The sequence below is a fragment of the Cololabis saira genome, chromosome 4 (genome assembly GCF_033807715.1).
Source record: "Cololabis saira isolate AMF1-May2022 chromosome 4, fColSai1.1, whole genome shotgun sequence".
NCBI classification, from domain to species: domain Eukaryota; kingdom Metazoa; phylum Chordata; class Actinopteri; order Beloniformes; family Belonidae; genus Cololabis; species Cololabis saira.
In genome coordinates this window covers 40,760,588-40,777,364 of record NC_084590.1, presented here as the reverse complement: position 1 = coordinate 40,777,364, position 16,777 = coordinate 40,760,588, and the positions used below count along the sequence as shown (strand labels likewise).

Here is a 16,777-nt window from a genome sequence, read left to right as displayed (position 1 = left end):
TGAATCTACACAAAATAAGAAAATCTATAAAGTAAATCTATACCCAATCTGCAAACACCTACTACTTTTACTATTTCTACTACACTAAATTTTTGAATGCTCTACCTGCAACTTTTAGATCTATTGAGTCTGTGAGCTCTTCGTTCACTCAAATGTCTGTGAAAAGCACTATAAATAAACTTTACTTACTTACTAGTACTATTGCAACAACACATCATCCATAGGGTAAAACTAACCTGTCTCACGACGGTTTAAACCCAGCTCACGTTCCCTATTAGTGGGTGAACAATCCAACGCTTGGTGAATTCTGCTTCACAATGAAAGGAAGAGCCGACATCGAAGGATCAAAAAGCAACGCTTGGCTACCCCAGTTATATACACATACCAATATACACACAAATCCTGTTTAACATGTCTGAAAAAGATTTAATCTTACCCATTCTCCAGTAATCCATAATTACACATGATATCCATCTGGTTTTCTGAGTCTTGAGAATTCTTTTTTTTTTTAAACAACAAAAAACAAACAAACATATATACATATAAATAAATGCAGAAAGTAATCTAATATTATTGTAACGACAAATTTTAGCATTGTAAAATGACATTCAGATGATACTGATAGTCCTATACACATTCACACCCACATATACTGTACAGTGCACCCTGAGAGCCCCCCCCCCAAAGTCCCACCGTGCTGCACTACGTCACCAAAACCACCCAAGCTCAGTCCCCCCCACCAACCCAGCACCCAGCACCCCAAAATGACAGAACCAGGTGGAGCTGACGCGGTTGGCTGGGACAAGAAACCACACCAACATGAACACCCAACCCCCGACAGCCAACCCAGGCACCACCCACTCGCCTTTCCACCCCACAACAGAAGCAAAAGTTAGAAAATACTCTCAGAAAGAAGTGTTCTCAGCAACCTGAAAACTTGATACCCCCCCCCCCCCCCCCAAAGTCACATCTAAGATGGTAATTAATTGTAATAACACCAAATAAAAATCTTAAAGCAGCACAACGTAACTTTCAGCTTTTCTGAGTTTGGCGGCATCTTTTGGACCAAAGCGGTAGTGCTTTACCAGAAAGAACACTACGTTTCCCGTGAGCACCAGCGCGTACTGCCGGAAAACTCCTGTCCCGTCGCTGCATTTGTTTTGATGAGAGAAGACGGGACGCTTTTCTGTTTCACCAAGTGAACAGACGGAACACAAAAAAAAGATGTTAAACTGCTGGAAAGGAACTGGAATTTACCGGGATACCTTAAACAAGGAAGCCAGGGAGCGGTATATGGAGAAAATAATGATTATTAACGGTCTGGATCCATATGAAATCCCTACTGAAGAGCCATGTGTTTCAATAAATTTGTATAATAGTACAACATACAGTACATGTTTTGTATCCCTCTTACTTCTCTTTTCTTTTTTTTTTGACTGCTATATTATGCTGAAGAGGCTCCGAGGCGTGAGCAATATTTTTGTTTTCCTCGTGAGATTATTTTTTTCGTCTGCAGCTACAAATAAGAGTTAATATTTTTTCCTCAACAAACTAGTTTTATCTGAAGATTGGGGTTAATTGCACCGCAGAGAGCTGGCCAGCAACTGCGTTTAGCTGGCGAAGTGGGGAATAAAACCCGTGTTTTGATCCGAGCCGGTGTGTGTGACTGTTTGTGGTTTAAGGCTTATTTATGGTTCTGCGTTAAATCGAAGCAGAGCCTACGGCGTAGGGTACGCGTCGATTTAATGCAGAACCATAATTCAGGCTTTACTGTGTGGAAGGTGTTTGATCGTTACAGCCGCGATCCAAGCGAGCCGACGACTCTTTCACTCTTTTACTCTGTTATATCAGATACTTGGCCTGCGTGGTTCTGCCTCCGAGCAGGAAACCATTGAAAAGTTAAACCATTAGCAATCTTTTCCCCACGTCTGTTATGTGTGGAGCTGCTGCAGCCATAACGCAGCAACGGGTTACCAGCTTCTGCGGAGCTGCGCTCCAAGCCCGCCCATTTTCGTCTCGACTGCGAATCAGGAAGGAGGGGGAAGTGACGTATGCCGTAAAGCAGTCAAAGCCGTAAAAATGTGTAGTTTTTTAGTGTGGCAGGGTTCCTACCATGCTCCTCAAAGTTACATAGTGCCAGTGAAGGCGATACAGACCCCTCAGACCATGACAGAGGTGTCATTAAACCTGTTGGAAGTTGATGTACCATCACAATGACTCTGGAAATATGATATTAAGGTGGAAAAGTTACGTAGTGTCGCTTTAATGTTTGATTAATTGCTATTGAACATCACAACGCACATTTCATCACCATGGTGGGTCCGGTCATACTGCATGGGTCACACACAAGAGTGGGACGTGCTAATCTGAGCCACCGTTTCCTGTTGGAGGTGACTTTTCAGCCGTCAACGGTCATTTTTCCGTAGCAACGATACCCTCAACGCTGTTGCAAGCATGAGCAGAGGAGATGCGTTTCCTCCCAAGTCGAGCTGATTCTCAGCGTGAGAAATGAATTGACTAGCGACGTACAACCATTCCCTTTGCTTTTCAATTTTTCAAACTCACAATACTTATAATTTTAAGTGTAGTTCCACATCCTGCTGCACCCGAGAATATGCTATACAGTAATTACCCGCGCTCCATTTTTAGATAGCTGTATTTTTGCAGCTGACAAGTCCCCAAGGACACGTAATTATTTCTTAGTTTTATTCAGTTCTTTCATGGCACTTTATCATGTCACGCAAAGCGCTCCCACCCCCCACTGCAGAACTCTGATTACAGACTCTTCCTGTTCCTCAAGCCTCCAGTCTTTTGCAATTTAGCCTCAGCGATGTCTGTGCATTGATTTGTTTTATCTGTGTTTTCCTGTTGCTTTCAAAATGATGTACGATGATCAGCTGTCAAGGGGAAAATTGTTTGTGTAATTTTGAGCTGTTATATTTATGGTATCATAAAAGCGCAACACGATATCACCTTACCCTGTGGAAAGTGGATTGAATTCCTCAAAAGTTGGTAATAGGAAAACACAGAGACAGTAATGACGAGTGACAGCGCCGTTTGTCTGTTCGGAGGACGGGATGAAATTCAGAGTCTCCTTGAACTTATCTACTTTTAAAGAAGTGTTTCCTCTCCTTTGCTGTTACACTCACCTTTTTATTCAATATGTTATCTTTGATGACAAACTATGCAGTTGCTTTCAGAGACTGCATGTTTACAAGACAAGTACAAGACACGATAGCACCTTTGTGGACAGGACGTGAAACACTAGTATTCAGGTTTACTCTGAGTGGAGAGCAAGATGCAAAACACCCAGGAAAAATACTACAGTAATGTTCCACCAAACAGTTGCTCCTTTTTTTTTGCACTTGTGCAAACAAGTGATTGTGATGATAAGCAGCACTTAGCAGCCTGTATTAAGACATTCGTAGAACTCCAAATCTATGAAATCTTTCTGCACGTCGTCTGCTTCCCCAGTGAAATTTTGAATCCGTGGGATGTTTTTTCATCTGTTTCACTTGGAGCTGTGTCTGAGTCGTGACACTTCTTTATTGCGCCGCCTGCACTCTATTATTCGTATGTTTGTTTGTTCCTGTTCCTGTCATGTAAACACTAGTTCGTTGCAGATGATCCTGTTCTTCAAAGAATGGAAAACTGGTGTGAGCTTACCAGTTTCAAAGTGAGGTGGATGGGACGGTGATGGCATTGTGCTAATGTTTGTAGAATAGGATAGTACGGCATTAGAATAGTCATCTTTTTCTTTTTTTTTTACCAACATTCTTTTTATTTTTTTCACAAAATAACCAAGAAGTATCAAGTAACACAGTTACATACATTGAACAAGCATGTTAACCCCCCTCCCTCCAAATCGTTCCAAATCTTGGTTGGGGATCAGGATAATGCCTTAGTCCATTTTATTACCTTTTGTAAAAAAAATAGAAAAAAACAGGATACATTTCCTAAATATTATTTACTGCAAAGTGCCACTGTTCAAACGACCCCAGATTCTTCCATCACACTTGAAAAATCTGTCCTTAATACATAGTAAATGAAAGGGTCTCAGATTTTATGAAAATGATGTTGTTGGTGCTTTCTCCAAGGGGAGAGTTGTGGATAGCTCAGACAACCACCTGCTTATACTTGGTCTTCTGGTGTTTTTCCATGAGAGCGCTATTACTCTTTTTGCCATTAACACACTCAAGTCTACAAATATTCGTTGATTTTTTTCAAGCTTCAAATTATCTGGAGGTAACCCTAATATAAACCGCTGTGGAATTAAGGATTCTTCAATCTGTAAAATATTTTGAATACATTGTAGGATAGTCATCTTTAACAAATATGACTGATGGAAAAAATAAAAAATGCCACTCCTCGCTGTTTATCTTTTCCCTTTTTTCCCCCCCAGACTTTGCGAGAGCTGTTGCAGCGCGGCCTTTGTCATACGCAGCGGTATTGAGAATGAAACAGGACGGCTCTTCATCGGTGCTCAACTCGCGCAGCAGACCTCAACAGCACCACGGTGGAGGCCTGGCCACTCCTGACTGGCCGGCTTTTTCCATTCACCCCCCGTCAGCCCTCAGCCTGCACGGCTCTCAGGAGGACTACAGGAGTGAAGGTGAAATTAATGCTGCAGTCTAGCCCACACATTGTTTACTCTCGTCTGAATCCAGGCAGAGAAGTTGTGCTGTGTGTTTGTAAAGGTTCACTCTTAAAGAATAAAAATGAACTGTATGATTTATGTATATGTGTGTGTGTGTGTGTGTGTGTGTGTGTGTGTGTGTGTGTGTGTGTGTGTGTGTGTGTGTGTGTGTGTGTGTGTGTGTGTACTGTAGATACTAAAGCTCTCTTTAATGGGGCACTTTTCGAAACATTTCTTGCATAGATTTCATCTGCAACTTTAGTCAGAGATAATGAACACTAGCACCTACCGTGACATTATTTACAGACTATGGTGCTCGTTAGTTAGTTCATTAGAAGGAGGAAGCTAAAGAAAGTATATACCTGCAAAGAGGAGCTTGCCTTTTTAGCCATCAAAGGCCAGCATTGGTCTGCTCTCAAAGGTTTCAGTCGTATTCCTGTATTACAGTCTCGGTTCTGACAAAAGTGTGGGGTCAGATTGAGCAGGTTCGAGACCTTTTTTTTTCTTTGGCGGTCTTGTTGCCAAGTTCAGATGACAGCGATGTCACCTGCTGAAATGAGAAAGTTTGACTGAACTCGTGCAGACACGTCAGGTGCGAATACACTCTGCCGACACTCTCCCAGTTCTGCCGGGCACATTTCCGTGTGCACGGCTGTCCTGTCTGCTTCGGTTTGGCCTGGAAATGAATTGCACCTATCCATTATCACTGCACATGGTCTGCAGTGACTGGGGTCCTGGCCTTTGAGAAATTGAAGTGGGATCACGGCAATATCCAGCTCTCTTTGTGTTCCTGTCAGTGTAGAGGTTGTGGATGTAATGGATGTCTTTGTCAAAAGGGAAGATTTAATATCCCTTGTAGGCAACACAGAAAACACCGGTTTCTGCACTGATTTAAAGAGTGAAGAGATCTTAAAAAAATAATGACCGATTTAAGCCTTTATATGTGATTAAAGACGCCATGGTCCTTTGCATCTCGAGTCCTTAATTGGGGAGAATCTGAAGAAGCTGCTTGATTTGTGGACAGCATCAGCACAAGCTGCAATAATGATGCAGGTTACATTAAAAGCAGACAGGAAAGAAGAATAGCACCTCCATTTTTTTATTTTTCTCTCCCTTCCTTTTGTTGCCCTTTTTTGATTTACACATTGGCTTCACTTTCTTCTTTCCCTCTTCACCGTGGCCAGAGCTTTTAGCTTTTTGATGTTGCTGTACCTATGTAGCTGTAAAATGGTATACCTCTCTACAGCCAAGGTAAGGGTGATGCTTCTCCATTGTCAGTGGTGACAAGCCCATTATACCGCTGCACACGATTGATGTCCGCTGGATGAAATGGCTGCCAAAAAGTAATGCACCTTTCATGCTTTAAAAGAGGTATTGCTTTTTTGCCCCTGTGAATGACATATGGGTGTACAACAACTTGTATAGCAACTTGTAGGCATCTGTATGTGTTAAGTTTGTTTTTTTAACACACACCCATATGCAAACTATTTGTCCTTAAGCAGGGGTGCAACGATTGGTCGACGGTGTCGACAAAGATCGATGAATTTAATTGTCAACTATTGTTGGAAAAAATAAATGAACAGAGTAAGGCATCATCTTCCTTCCTATCTCTGCTGAGAATTGCATATTCAGCCTCTATTGTCACCACGCGTGTTTTTGACCAGAGTGAAGCATCTTCGTCTTACTATCTCTGCTGAGAGGTGCGCATGCGTAATAGACTACAGCACCAGGTAAACAATACGGCGGCGACTGGTGCAACATTACTGCGACTGGTAGTAGAGTTCATTAAAAGATGTATTTTTGAATGAAGTTTCCATCATTAATGTCTTTAATGTATAATTAGCGCATCATTTAAACAACTTCATGTAAAATGTAAAAGCTGAGTGCTAAATAATAGCCATTTAATAATTTTGAGTCGTATGCCGCGTTCCATTTACCTCGGAAATCGGAACTGGGAACTGGGAATGGCAGCCTTCTTGGAATGGTAACTCGGGGGTGGTGAAGCTTCTCCCACTTTCCCAGTAGGAAATCCCACTTCGAGGGGCGTTCCAGTTGGAAATTCCGACTTCCGAGGACAAATGGAACGCGGCATTAATCCGAATAGTCAACTAATCTTTTCAGTAGTCAATGACGATCAGAAAAGTCGTTAGTCGCAGCCCTATCCTTAAGGCTGAACCCTGCTGAGAGAAGTGCCTGCAGTGTTTTAAAAATACACATGATCATCAGGTTCATTCAGATATTAAAAAGTCTGAAGTCAATCAAACGTAATGATTTTCAGCTGCGTGCAGCACAGGCATTATGCTCTGATTAAGTTTGGAAGTGTTTACCAGAATCACATTTCTGCCACGGTGTAAAATGGCAGACTTGCGTTGCGTTAACTTTTATCTGCAGCACATTGGATTTAAAGTGATAATAATCATAATTATGAAGTTAAAATGCCCATTTTCATCTTTAATTAGAAAGTGTAGATCTTCATTTACTCAATACTGGGGGGATTGTAGTCCTGTTCAGGCATAATTTCCCATCTGTAGGAGAGGCGTTAACGCAACTAAAATTGAGCATATAAAGCAATCACATTTAATGATATATATAATGCAATTCCTTGCAGTTAGTGACTAGAGATTGTCTGTGACCCATAGACACAAGCAGAACGTGTTTATGTTCCCCTAGTGCTTGGATGGGTTTTTATACGTAATATCTTGCGACACCTCTGGATTTTTATGTTTCCCCTCGTAACTTCTCTGGCTGTGTGCAAATGTGTTTGGTGCTGCCTGACCATGTATGTGCCTCTATGTCCTGCCTCATTTCGATGAGTGTGGTATCCAGCCGTGTCCGTGGAATCAAGGATGAATTGATTGGGCTTTGGTTGTCAAACTGTGGTGATTAGATAGATTAGATAGATAGATTTTCTGTGCCATCCAAGGTCAATGAGTTCATGAAGCACGTGCTTTAGATTTTGTAGCTTCTTTGCAGCAACTCCTGTTGCTTTTACAATGCTGTGCTGTTTCAGAATCCTCTTCATTGGCTGCAGATAAATGCTTATTAGCTTTTTTTTTTTTGATGAGTGGTGTAGATGGAGAATACTGACACAACTGAATGGGAGTGACTGTGCAGACAAAAAGCTATATTAAAATAAGGGAAACAAAAGCGAGAGGAATTGTCTTTTTAATTTACTTTTAGCACTGCCAAAACGTCAAGCTTTGCATCGCTTGGATGTATCTGCACAGCAGGCTTCGCAACTTCATTTTGATGAATTTTCCTCCAGTGATTAGGATATCACATCAAAAGCCTTTTTATTTCCCTGCAGAACAATGAATTGGTGGCAAAGTCTCGACGATATTATGTACACCTTAAGAGGAAAAAAAGTCATGACACTCATTTTGACATTATATCCTCTCCAAATGATGACAAGTGATCAAGTCAAGCGACTTACTTTGTTGTACATCAAAGGCAAAGCCAACCAAATCTAAATTATCTGTGTGATTACGCTCCAATGAACAGGACTGGCGTAATAAATTTAGTTTAGCACAAACCGTGTCTGTGTACTGGGCTTACAGTCTTCATAAATTCATTATCCCGCAGAGAATGAGTTCTTATGAAGATGAAAAGATTCAGCTGTCGTTTGTACAGTCTGAAATCCGGAGAAGTAATATACCTGAAAGCCCGCTTGTGTGTTAGCAGAAGGCTGTGAAGAGCCGGCACTCTGGAGAAACAGGAGTGATTTTCTGCTGGAGCTGTCAGGCAGAAAAACACGACACCAACACAAACAGCTATATGAGGGCACGTTTGTGCTGCCGGGAGAATGCGCTTTACAATGGAGCCACTAACAAGAGCGGCTGACATCAAAAACAGGATTATTAAAGTCATACTGATACAAATGTAAAAAGTAATATACAATTATGTGTAATTCAAGCTTCCAGTGGACCCTATCTTTACCTTTTTATACTGATTTCATTGCGGCATTGTGGAACATCCTCTGGCTATGTGCCATCGGTAACAACAAATCTATCATATAATGGAAAACATTTTTACTCCTCTAATCCTTTTATCTATTTTTAAGTTTTTCGAGGTGATTTATTTTGTTATTCAAAGATGCCTTAGTCACTGATTTATATTCACTGCATTCATCTGGGTATTTAACATCAAAGCCTATCCTAAGACAGGGCACGAATTCCAATGTACTTCTTTTACACTTCAGGGTCATGATTACTGCCAGTTCGTAATAATGGCTTTCTGCCTCGTGCCTCATGTGTCTGAACAGGGAACATTAGCAGCTCTTGCAGCTCTTGCTTCTAAACTTTTGGGGTTATTTTGCTTGGGCAGCGGGTGATGTGGTTAAAGTCACAGAACTAAAAAAGCAAACTACAGTCAGCTGTCTTGGTGTGGTATAAACAGAAAGTTTAGTTACGTGTGGTGTGATGGAGGACTTAAGAACCTTTATTATATTCAGTGTAATATCACCATCAAGCTTTGTCTCAGAAACACAGGTACCAACACCTGTTTTTTAGAGCATCATATATTATCACTTAACTACTCAGAAACGTCAGTGGCATTTGCATCTGAGCGCTGTTTTTATGGGAGCTCTACTTGGAGAGCTTGTACTTGTTAAATGAATTAAGATTGTATATCAGCAATATATTGCCCTTCAATGCTTTCCACAAGTTCTTAAATATTTCAAATCGGTCTTAGTTTGTTAAAATCTGCATTTTAGTGCACATGATGATCGGTTCGTCAATATTTTGAGAGCAGCAGTAATTGCTGCTGAACAAAGCTCATCCAGGCTTATATCAGAACATGTGCTTCTTTTCTGTCATCTGTAGTCTGTCAACAATTAAGTGGGACCCATTTTAAAAGAGAGAGAGAGAGAGAGAGAGAGAAAAAGAACAACAGAACCTCACTGATTATTTTATTTTTATATTGGAACAACATAACAGGTATGATACTGACTGTATCATTCCCTGATTGACTGTTTAGCAGTATATACTCCATCCAGAAGTTATCTTGCAGGCAAGATGCTGCCATGCATCCAATCTTCTTGTGTTGCATGTTTTAATCCTAGTCATGCTATTAATAATAAAAAAAAACTGCAACTCGTGGGGCCCGGGGGCCTCTAGTTGTTTTATTCTTTTCAAAAGAAACAAAAGTGAAAAGGAATAAAATAAAAATATCCTCCAAATAAACTTCCAGAAATAGTCTTGAAAATGGATAGCTGAATGCTGAAGCAGACAAAACAAGTCCAGTAATGCCCCCCGTGCATTGAACTGAGCCTAACGGCCTCCTTTTCATTAGAAAAGACATCTAAAGTATAAAACAATACATGCTTACTGTATGTACTTATTACTACTAAGTGCTACTACTAAGTGCTACTCGTTGTTACTAGCACACATTACTTACTTAAATATCTATTTATTGAGAACTAGGAAAGAAACTGCGATGTTTCCATGGGTTTTATGTTTCTAAACCACATCCACATGTCTGAGTATACGACATTTGCTCACTTTGTACTAATGTGTATACTTTAAAACATAAGCTGCACTAATTTAGCTTCAGCTCGTGAAACTAGCTGTTGTTTCCTTGAACACACATTTGAAGCGTGGACTTTAGAGAGATGAAAATAACTATGGTTTTGTAATCGAACCTGTCTTTACAGGATTTTTAAACAGAAACATTTGCACTATTTAATTAGGATATTACAGTCAAGCATATTGCAAAGGACAATAAAATGAGAGGAAAAAAATAAAACATGCAGTTTGATACATGCAGTTAGACAATCACCTTTGCTTAGATTAAATGCTTTGTTTATTTTATAGCAGTTATTCGATTTACAGTAGAAATTAAGTAGTGCTATATTAATTCACGAGTACAATTACAATTTACTGTTCATAATTAATTTCACTGTTTGAGTTCCTACTGGGGACATTTATCTGTGTGACATTTTTTTTAGAATCTGATTTAGCCTGTAATATCTTTTTTTTTTTTTTTTTTTAAACAGCCCTCTTCCAGGATTTTCCAGTCACAGGAAATATTTTTTCCTACATATCCAGACATTAAATATATGTTTTATTTAGTGGAAGGCCAATGAACTTATTTTGTAAAAAGAAAAAGTTTGACAAGAGATGATGGACTAAGTATCTCAATAGCTCATCGCTCCTTCTGTAATTTGAAATGTGAAACGAGGCCAAGTTGGAGAACGAGCCAGAGAGATGGCAGATTTGCGCTCCCAAAGCTCGCCAATTCTTTCATTCATTTTTCATCCTGTTCAGGGTCGCAGCAGGGCTGGACTGTGTCCCAGCTGTCACGGGGCGAGATGTGTGGCGCACCCTGGACAGGTTGGCAGAGCGTCCTGGGGGCCACGCGCACACAAACCAGAATCCACAACATAACCGGACATGTATGTTAGTGCGTTGTGGGACGACTCCCCAATGAAAGCCTGTGGAGATACGGCGAGAACATGCCAAGTCCACACAGAACGGTCTCAGCTAAGATTCAGACTATGAGGGTTCTGATAACCGCCATCCTGGCCAACGCCCTCGCTGCAACGACTTGGCCCTCATCATTCCATCACACCATGATGCTGCACCCCTCCTGTTATTCTTCATGCTCTAACCAAATGAATAAAAAGATAATTGTGTTGTAAAGAAGAGTGGCTCTCACGGTGTAAATAATGCACCCATCCTCATCCTCATTTGTTCTTCCTTCCTCACAGAAAGCGAAAAGCACGGGCCCATTTTTGTCCAGGAGCCAGATGATGTTATTTTTCCCCTGGATTCAGATGAAAAGAAAGTGATGATGCACTGCCAGGCGCGGGGGAATCCACCGCCCACGTACAGGTGTGACATTTGTTTGTCTGCCGACAACCTCAGATTTCACGGCTTATTAGTCCGCCATGCATTTCAAATATATTCAAATCTCCTCTCGTTGTTTTTTTCAGTTGGTACATCAATGGGACTCACGTGGATTCGGAGACAGACTACCGCTACAACTTCATTGATGGAGACCTGGTTATCACCAACGCCAGTGAGATCACCGACCACGGGAGGTACCAATGCAAAGCGGAGAACGGTTTTGGAACCATCCTAAGTCATGATGCTCTACTACAGTTTGCCTGTGAGTAGATTATTTTAGTTTTTTCATAATAATCTGACCTAAATATAAAGTGTTCGTTTTATTTTTTGAGACTATCGTCGCATTGTCACTAGTCGCTCTTTAGCAAAAGAAAAAAGTCGCTAGAGGGGTCCGAAAACTCCACTTACATCAGGTCACTAGCTACAACTAAATGAAGAAAAAATGAGAAAATCTGATGATTTCCACCTGATCAGATTATTCAGAAATCACTTGATTGAGGGATTTCCGATCACATGACTGGATCTGGACATCGCTAATGTTGAGGGTCTACTCTTTTTAAGGCGCATTCATAAATATTTAGAGACTTTTTCCCCCCACTACATTAATTTCCCTGTATACTGTAATTGTGTCGACGTTTCTACCCTGTGCATTCTTTGATTCGTAGGATCCTGCTCTTGACACCCAAATAGCTGTGAACTAGAGCCAATTACATGGAAAATATACAAACAAATAAATGCACAACTGTGAGGTATACTAGGTGTTGAAATTAGACACAAAAAAAACTCTGAGAAATGTTAGAGATTAAACTTGCAAATTTGCAGAATACAAATAGCCCTGATACACCACTGTCAACACGAAGAAGAGTCCAACAAGGCCACAGCCAGTTGAAAAGGTTGTATCTTGGCTTTTAACACATTTCGTTCCTCCCTCTTTGTCTGTCTGGGTCCTGCTATGGTACCAGGGGTGAATAAATGTGATGCTGTCGACTTTAACAGTTTGTTGGTGGATGTAGCTCCCACCTGCTCTGTCTGATACACTATAGCTCCACTGCTAGGAGGGTAGCTGCTCTTAAATGCTGCGTCTCAGTGGTGAATGAGAGGGGGGAAAAAAATGACTTTTTTTTCTCCCCCAGTAATTCCCTGGCTTTCCTCCAAAACACATCACAGACCAAGGCAGCACACACACCGAGCGGGGCTGCTATTCTCAGAGGAGAATGCATTGTTGCTGTGCTCTACAGTTTCTTGAGGACCAATGGCCATAGCGGTCTTATTGGCATTTCTATAGGCAGCGTACCCCTCTGACTAGCTGAGCTGTAGCTGGAAAGAAAAGAACACGGTCTCCCGTGTTGGTAAGGGGACTTACAGTCTTAATAGCATTATTTGGGAAACAAATGGCTAGATTAGGCCCGAAACTATACAGTCAGGAAAAAAAGGGATGGAATTCTCTTTTATTCATACTATTATCTTAAAGCCAACAGAACAGAAAGTTTATGTGTCAGTGTGATCAAAGAAAGCGAAAAAAAATCCTCAAAAAGACTTTATTTTAAATATAAGACAGGCTGTGCTGGCAGGCTGCAATGCCCAGATGGTAAAGCACAGACTCGAGCTAAAAAAAAAAAAAAAAAAAAAGCGGCCCTGCGAGTTTATGAGCAGCACAAGCAACATTTTCGACATGTACCCTCATCTGTCCTGTCATTTCCTCCTCCTCTCGACTCAAGGGTCACATATGTATGTAAAAAAAAAAAAGCTTGAAAAATGCAACTTGCCTGAAAATGGGCAATGTAACATTTAGACCCTGATTTATTCGCCTCAGCCTCATGTTGAGACGAAATGTTTCGCATAATCACCGTACACTGGCATGGCATTTTAATATCCGTCAAATTCATTGTGATAATACTTAATATATTGTTGTTTTTTTATCGTAGTGTTTCAGACATTGTGTTTTAAAGGATAACTGCCTTGTTTAATTATACTGATTCTTCATTGTGTTTTTTTATTAAAGTTTATGTAGGTACTTTCAGTTTTTAACTGTTAGAATAAAGTGTTTGTGTTTATTAAGGTTCAAACCTGATTACAAATACAGACATTACACAGAGTTTAATAGCTGCTTGCCACACAACCTCCAACACGGATACACGAGGATTTGAAGCAAGACCCGGGGCCTCAAATGAGCTGGATGTGCTAAAGTAACTGGGGACATCGCCAAGCGACCTCTTTTTTTCTTCGTTTAATCCAGCGATTCTCAAAGTTTCAATTGCTGAGAGCTTATTTGTGGCACCAGAATTTAACGGAGATTCAGGAAAACATAACCCCCCTCCCCTTACAAAATTCATATCCCTGAAACGGCCTACTGTGCTCCGTTATTTTATAAGCAACAGCAACTTTTCTTTGTAAGATTTGTGACGATTTGAATATTGAGCCAACCAGTCTCGGTGAAAGTGTACAACCTTACATTTGCACTCTTCGTTTCTGAGTCTCATGAAGGATTTTAATATCAAATTATTTTTGCAGATAAGATTTTACTTTATTTTCCCCCTGAGGTCTGAAAGAGTTCTTCCAATACTTTTCGTAGCCTCTTGCTCTCCCAACCACACAATGGCTCTGACCTCCTCAGGAAGCTCAGAGTTGTCTGCTAAAATCCATAGCTTTGGTTTACGGGACATGATGAAATCAAATCGAGTTCTAGTTGCCACACCACCTTCAGCTTGTTCCAAGATGTCATTCACGACCTGACAGGCGAATGTTCAGGCTGCGGAGCCTGAGACGCCGGTCCGGAAGTGTAATAAATGACGGCTGCAGCAGCAGCCATCGTTTCCCATCACCTCAATGCTGGAGTGGAGCGGTCGCGGCCGGCTCCTCATGTGAGCCTGATGTGGACTGTGTATCTGCAAGGGTAAACAATTTACTGCTATAAAGATCTATTATATGTACAGAAACCTACTGGATTGCATTGCTTTGTGACTTCTTATTCAAAATTATGAAAAAAAGATATCAGCACTCTGAAACCGCAGCGTTGCAGCAACAGCTTTTTACTCATGAAACACATCTATTAATAAAATACCATCTGTAAATACAGTATACACAGTATATCCTTGACAGGCTGTCTGTCAAATGTATTTAACAGTTTCAACAGTGTGTCTGCTGTGAAGTGAAACGCTCAGGTGTCTTTAGCCTCTCACACAGTCTGCTTGAAGTTGATGTGTGATTACGGAGCCCACGAGCGACTCGCAGCTGACACTGAGCTGCGTAAGGGCGGTGACATTCACCACTCCGTTGATCAGTAATGGCTAGTGGAGATTTCCCCATCACACCTCGTTTTTGCTAAGTTTGATTTTGAGTATCGGCTCATACAGAGTCCCGATCCGATGCTTTGGCAATCCACGAAGTAGAAAAACCTGCCAACATTAAGTTGCTGTAGCGCTGCATCCGCCATCCAATTTTAGATATTTCCAAACTGTAGACACTTCTGGAAAGCCGAGGAGCCCACTTCAAGGTTGCTCTCTTCCTCAGGAAGGAAGTACAGTTGGCGTTACATTTTATATGTAATTGTGATAGATGCTATAGGCGAGGGGGATGAAGTCATGGGGGAGATATATATCCCAATCCCAACCTTCCTCCTTTATCCTGACGATAGGCCAGTGCAGCACCCTTTAATATTAATTGTAATTAATTAGAATGATACAAGACTAGCTGTTGTCATTTATTATACTACGGAGCTGGGTTAGTGCAAGTTCAGCCAGCCATGAACTTATGAACACCAGGCTTTTTTGCTGTCTGGAGGCTGAGAGGTGAAGGTCTCCTGCTGTGACTGCAGGTAAGATCTGTTGCTTCTGGGTGACTGAGCCACCCGAGGGTGCTTTGGTACGGGCTCACGGCAGGGCGGGCTACTCACTGAGAAGAGCCAGGGCGATATCAACCTTGAAATTAGTCTACAGAAGTCTTCGATGAGACCCTGAAAAAAATTGCTAGATTTGTCGCTAGTTGCTCTTTAGCAAAAGAAAAAAGTCGCTAGAGGCGTCCGAAAACTCCCTAAATTGGCAACACTGACATCAGGTCACTAGCTACAACTACTAGGTGACCCCCACTGCCTGCCTGACTAAGTGTTAATAGTGAAACTTATTAATAGACAAAAAATAAATCATGCACATGATTATTAATCAGATGATGTAATTTAGGGAAATTAAAAATGAAAAAAATCTGATGATTTCCACCCGATCCAGATCATTCAGAAATCACTTGATCCTCCCTGATTTCTTTTTTTTTTTTTTTTTTTTTTCCTTGTCTGCACACATATTAATGGTAAATACCATGCTGGTAAAAACCTAAGGCATATATATGTGCATTGTTACTATATTTAATATATATACATATATATACGCATACATATGCATACACATACATATATATACACATACAAACCCTTTTTTTTGGGGGGGGGGGTGACATCGGCAAAAACACATGGAGGCACACGTCGAGCACTGGAAGTCTGCAACAAAAACCACAAACGAAACACAAAACCGACACGGAACCGGCCAAAACACGAGCAGCAACCGTCCCAAATCTCGAGATCCAATCACAATCTGAGCTAGGCTACCGCGATTATCTAACCCCAAAAACTACAGAGCAAGCATGCAGGTGAACAAGCCAATGTGTATGTCTATGTGTGTGTGTGTGCGTGTATGTATATGTCTGTGTGGCTATGTGTGTGTATGTGTATGTGTGTGTGTGTGTGTGTGTGTGTGTGTACGTGTGGCTGTGTGTGTGTGTGTGTGTGTGTGTGTGTGTGTGTGTGTGTGTGTGTGTGTGTGTGTGTGTGTGTGTGTGTGTGTGTGTGTGTGTGTGTGTGTGTGTGTGTGTGTGTGTGTGTGTGTGTGTGTGTGTGTGTGTGCGCGTGTGTGTGTGTGTGTGTGTGTGAGTGTGTATGTACTGTATATGTCTGTGTGGCTGTGTGTGTATGTGTGGCTATGTGTCCCTGATTTCTGATCACATGACTGGATCTGGACATCGCTAATGTTGAGGGTCTACTCTTTTTAAGGAAACTTCATAAATATTTAGAGACTTTTTCCCCCCACTACATTAATTTCCCTGTATACTGTAATTGTGTTGACGTTTCTACCCTGTGCATTCTCTGATTTGCAAGATCCTGCTCTCGCCACCCAAATAGCTGTGAAGTGGAGCCAATTACATGAAAAATATACAAACACATAAACGCACAACTGTGAGGCGGACTAGGTGTTGTAATTAGACACAAAAAAAACTCTGAGGAATGTTAGAGATTAAACTTGCAAATTTGCAG

At 41.1% G+C, this 16,777-nt stretch overlaps 1 protein-coding gene across 2 annotated transcripts in view; it reads left to right on the top strand.

Annotated features, from left to right (window-relative positions):
- Nucleotides 1-16,777, top strand: part of cntn5 (contactin 5) — a 143,915-nt gene that overhangs the window by 63,365 nt on the left and 63,773 nt on the right. For both annotated transcript variants that reach the window (XM_061719791.1, XM_061719789.1), the window contains exons 3-5: nucleotides 4,403-4,612; nucleotides 11,343-11,466; nucleotides 11,568-11,743. In XM_061719791.1, the coding sequence (XP_061575775.1) occupies nucleotides 4,403-4,612; nucleotides 11,343-11,466; nucleotides 11,568-11,743 (510 nt within the window). The remainder of the gene's footprint in view (nucleotides 1-4,402; nucleotides 4,613-11,342; nucleotides 11,467-11,567; nucleotides 11,744-16,777) is intronic.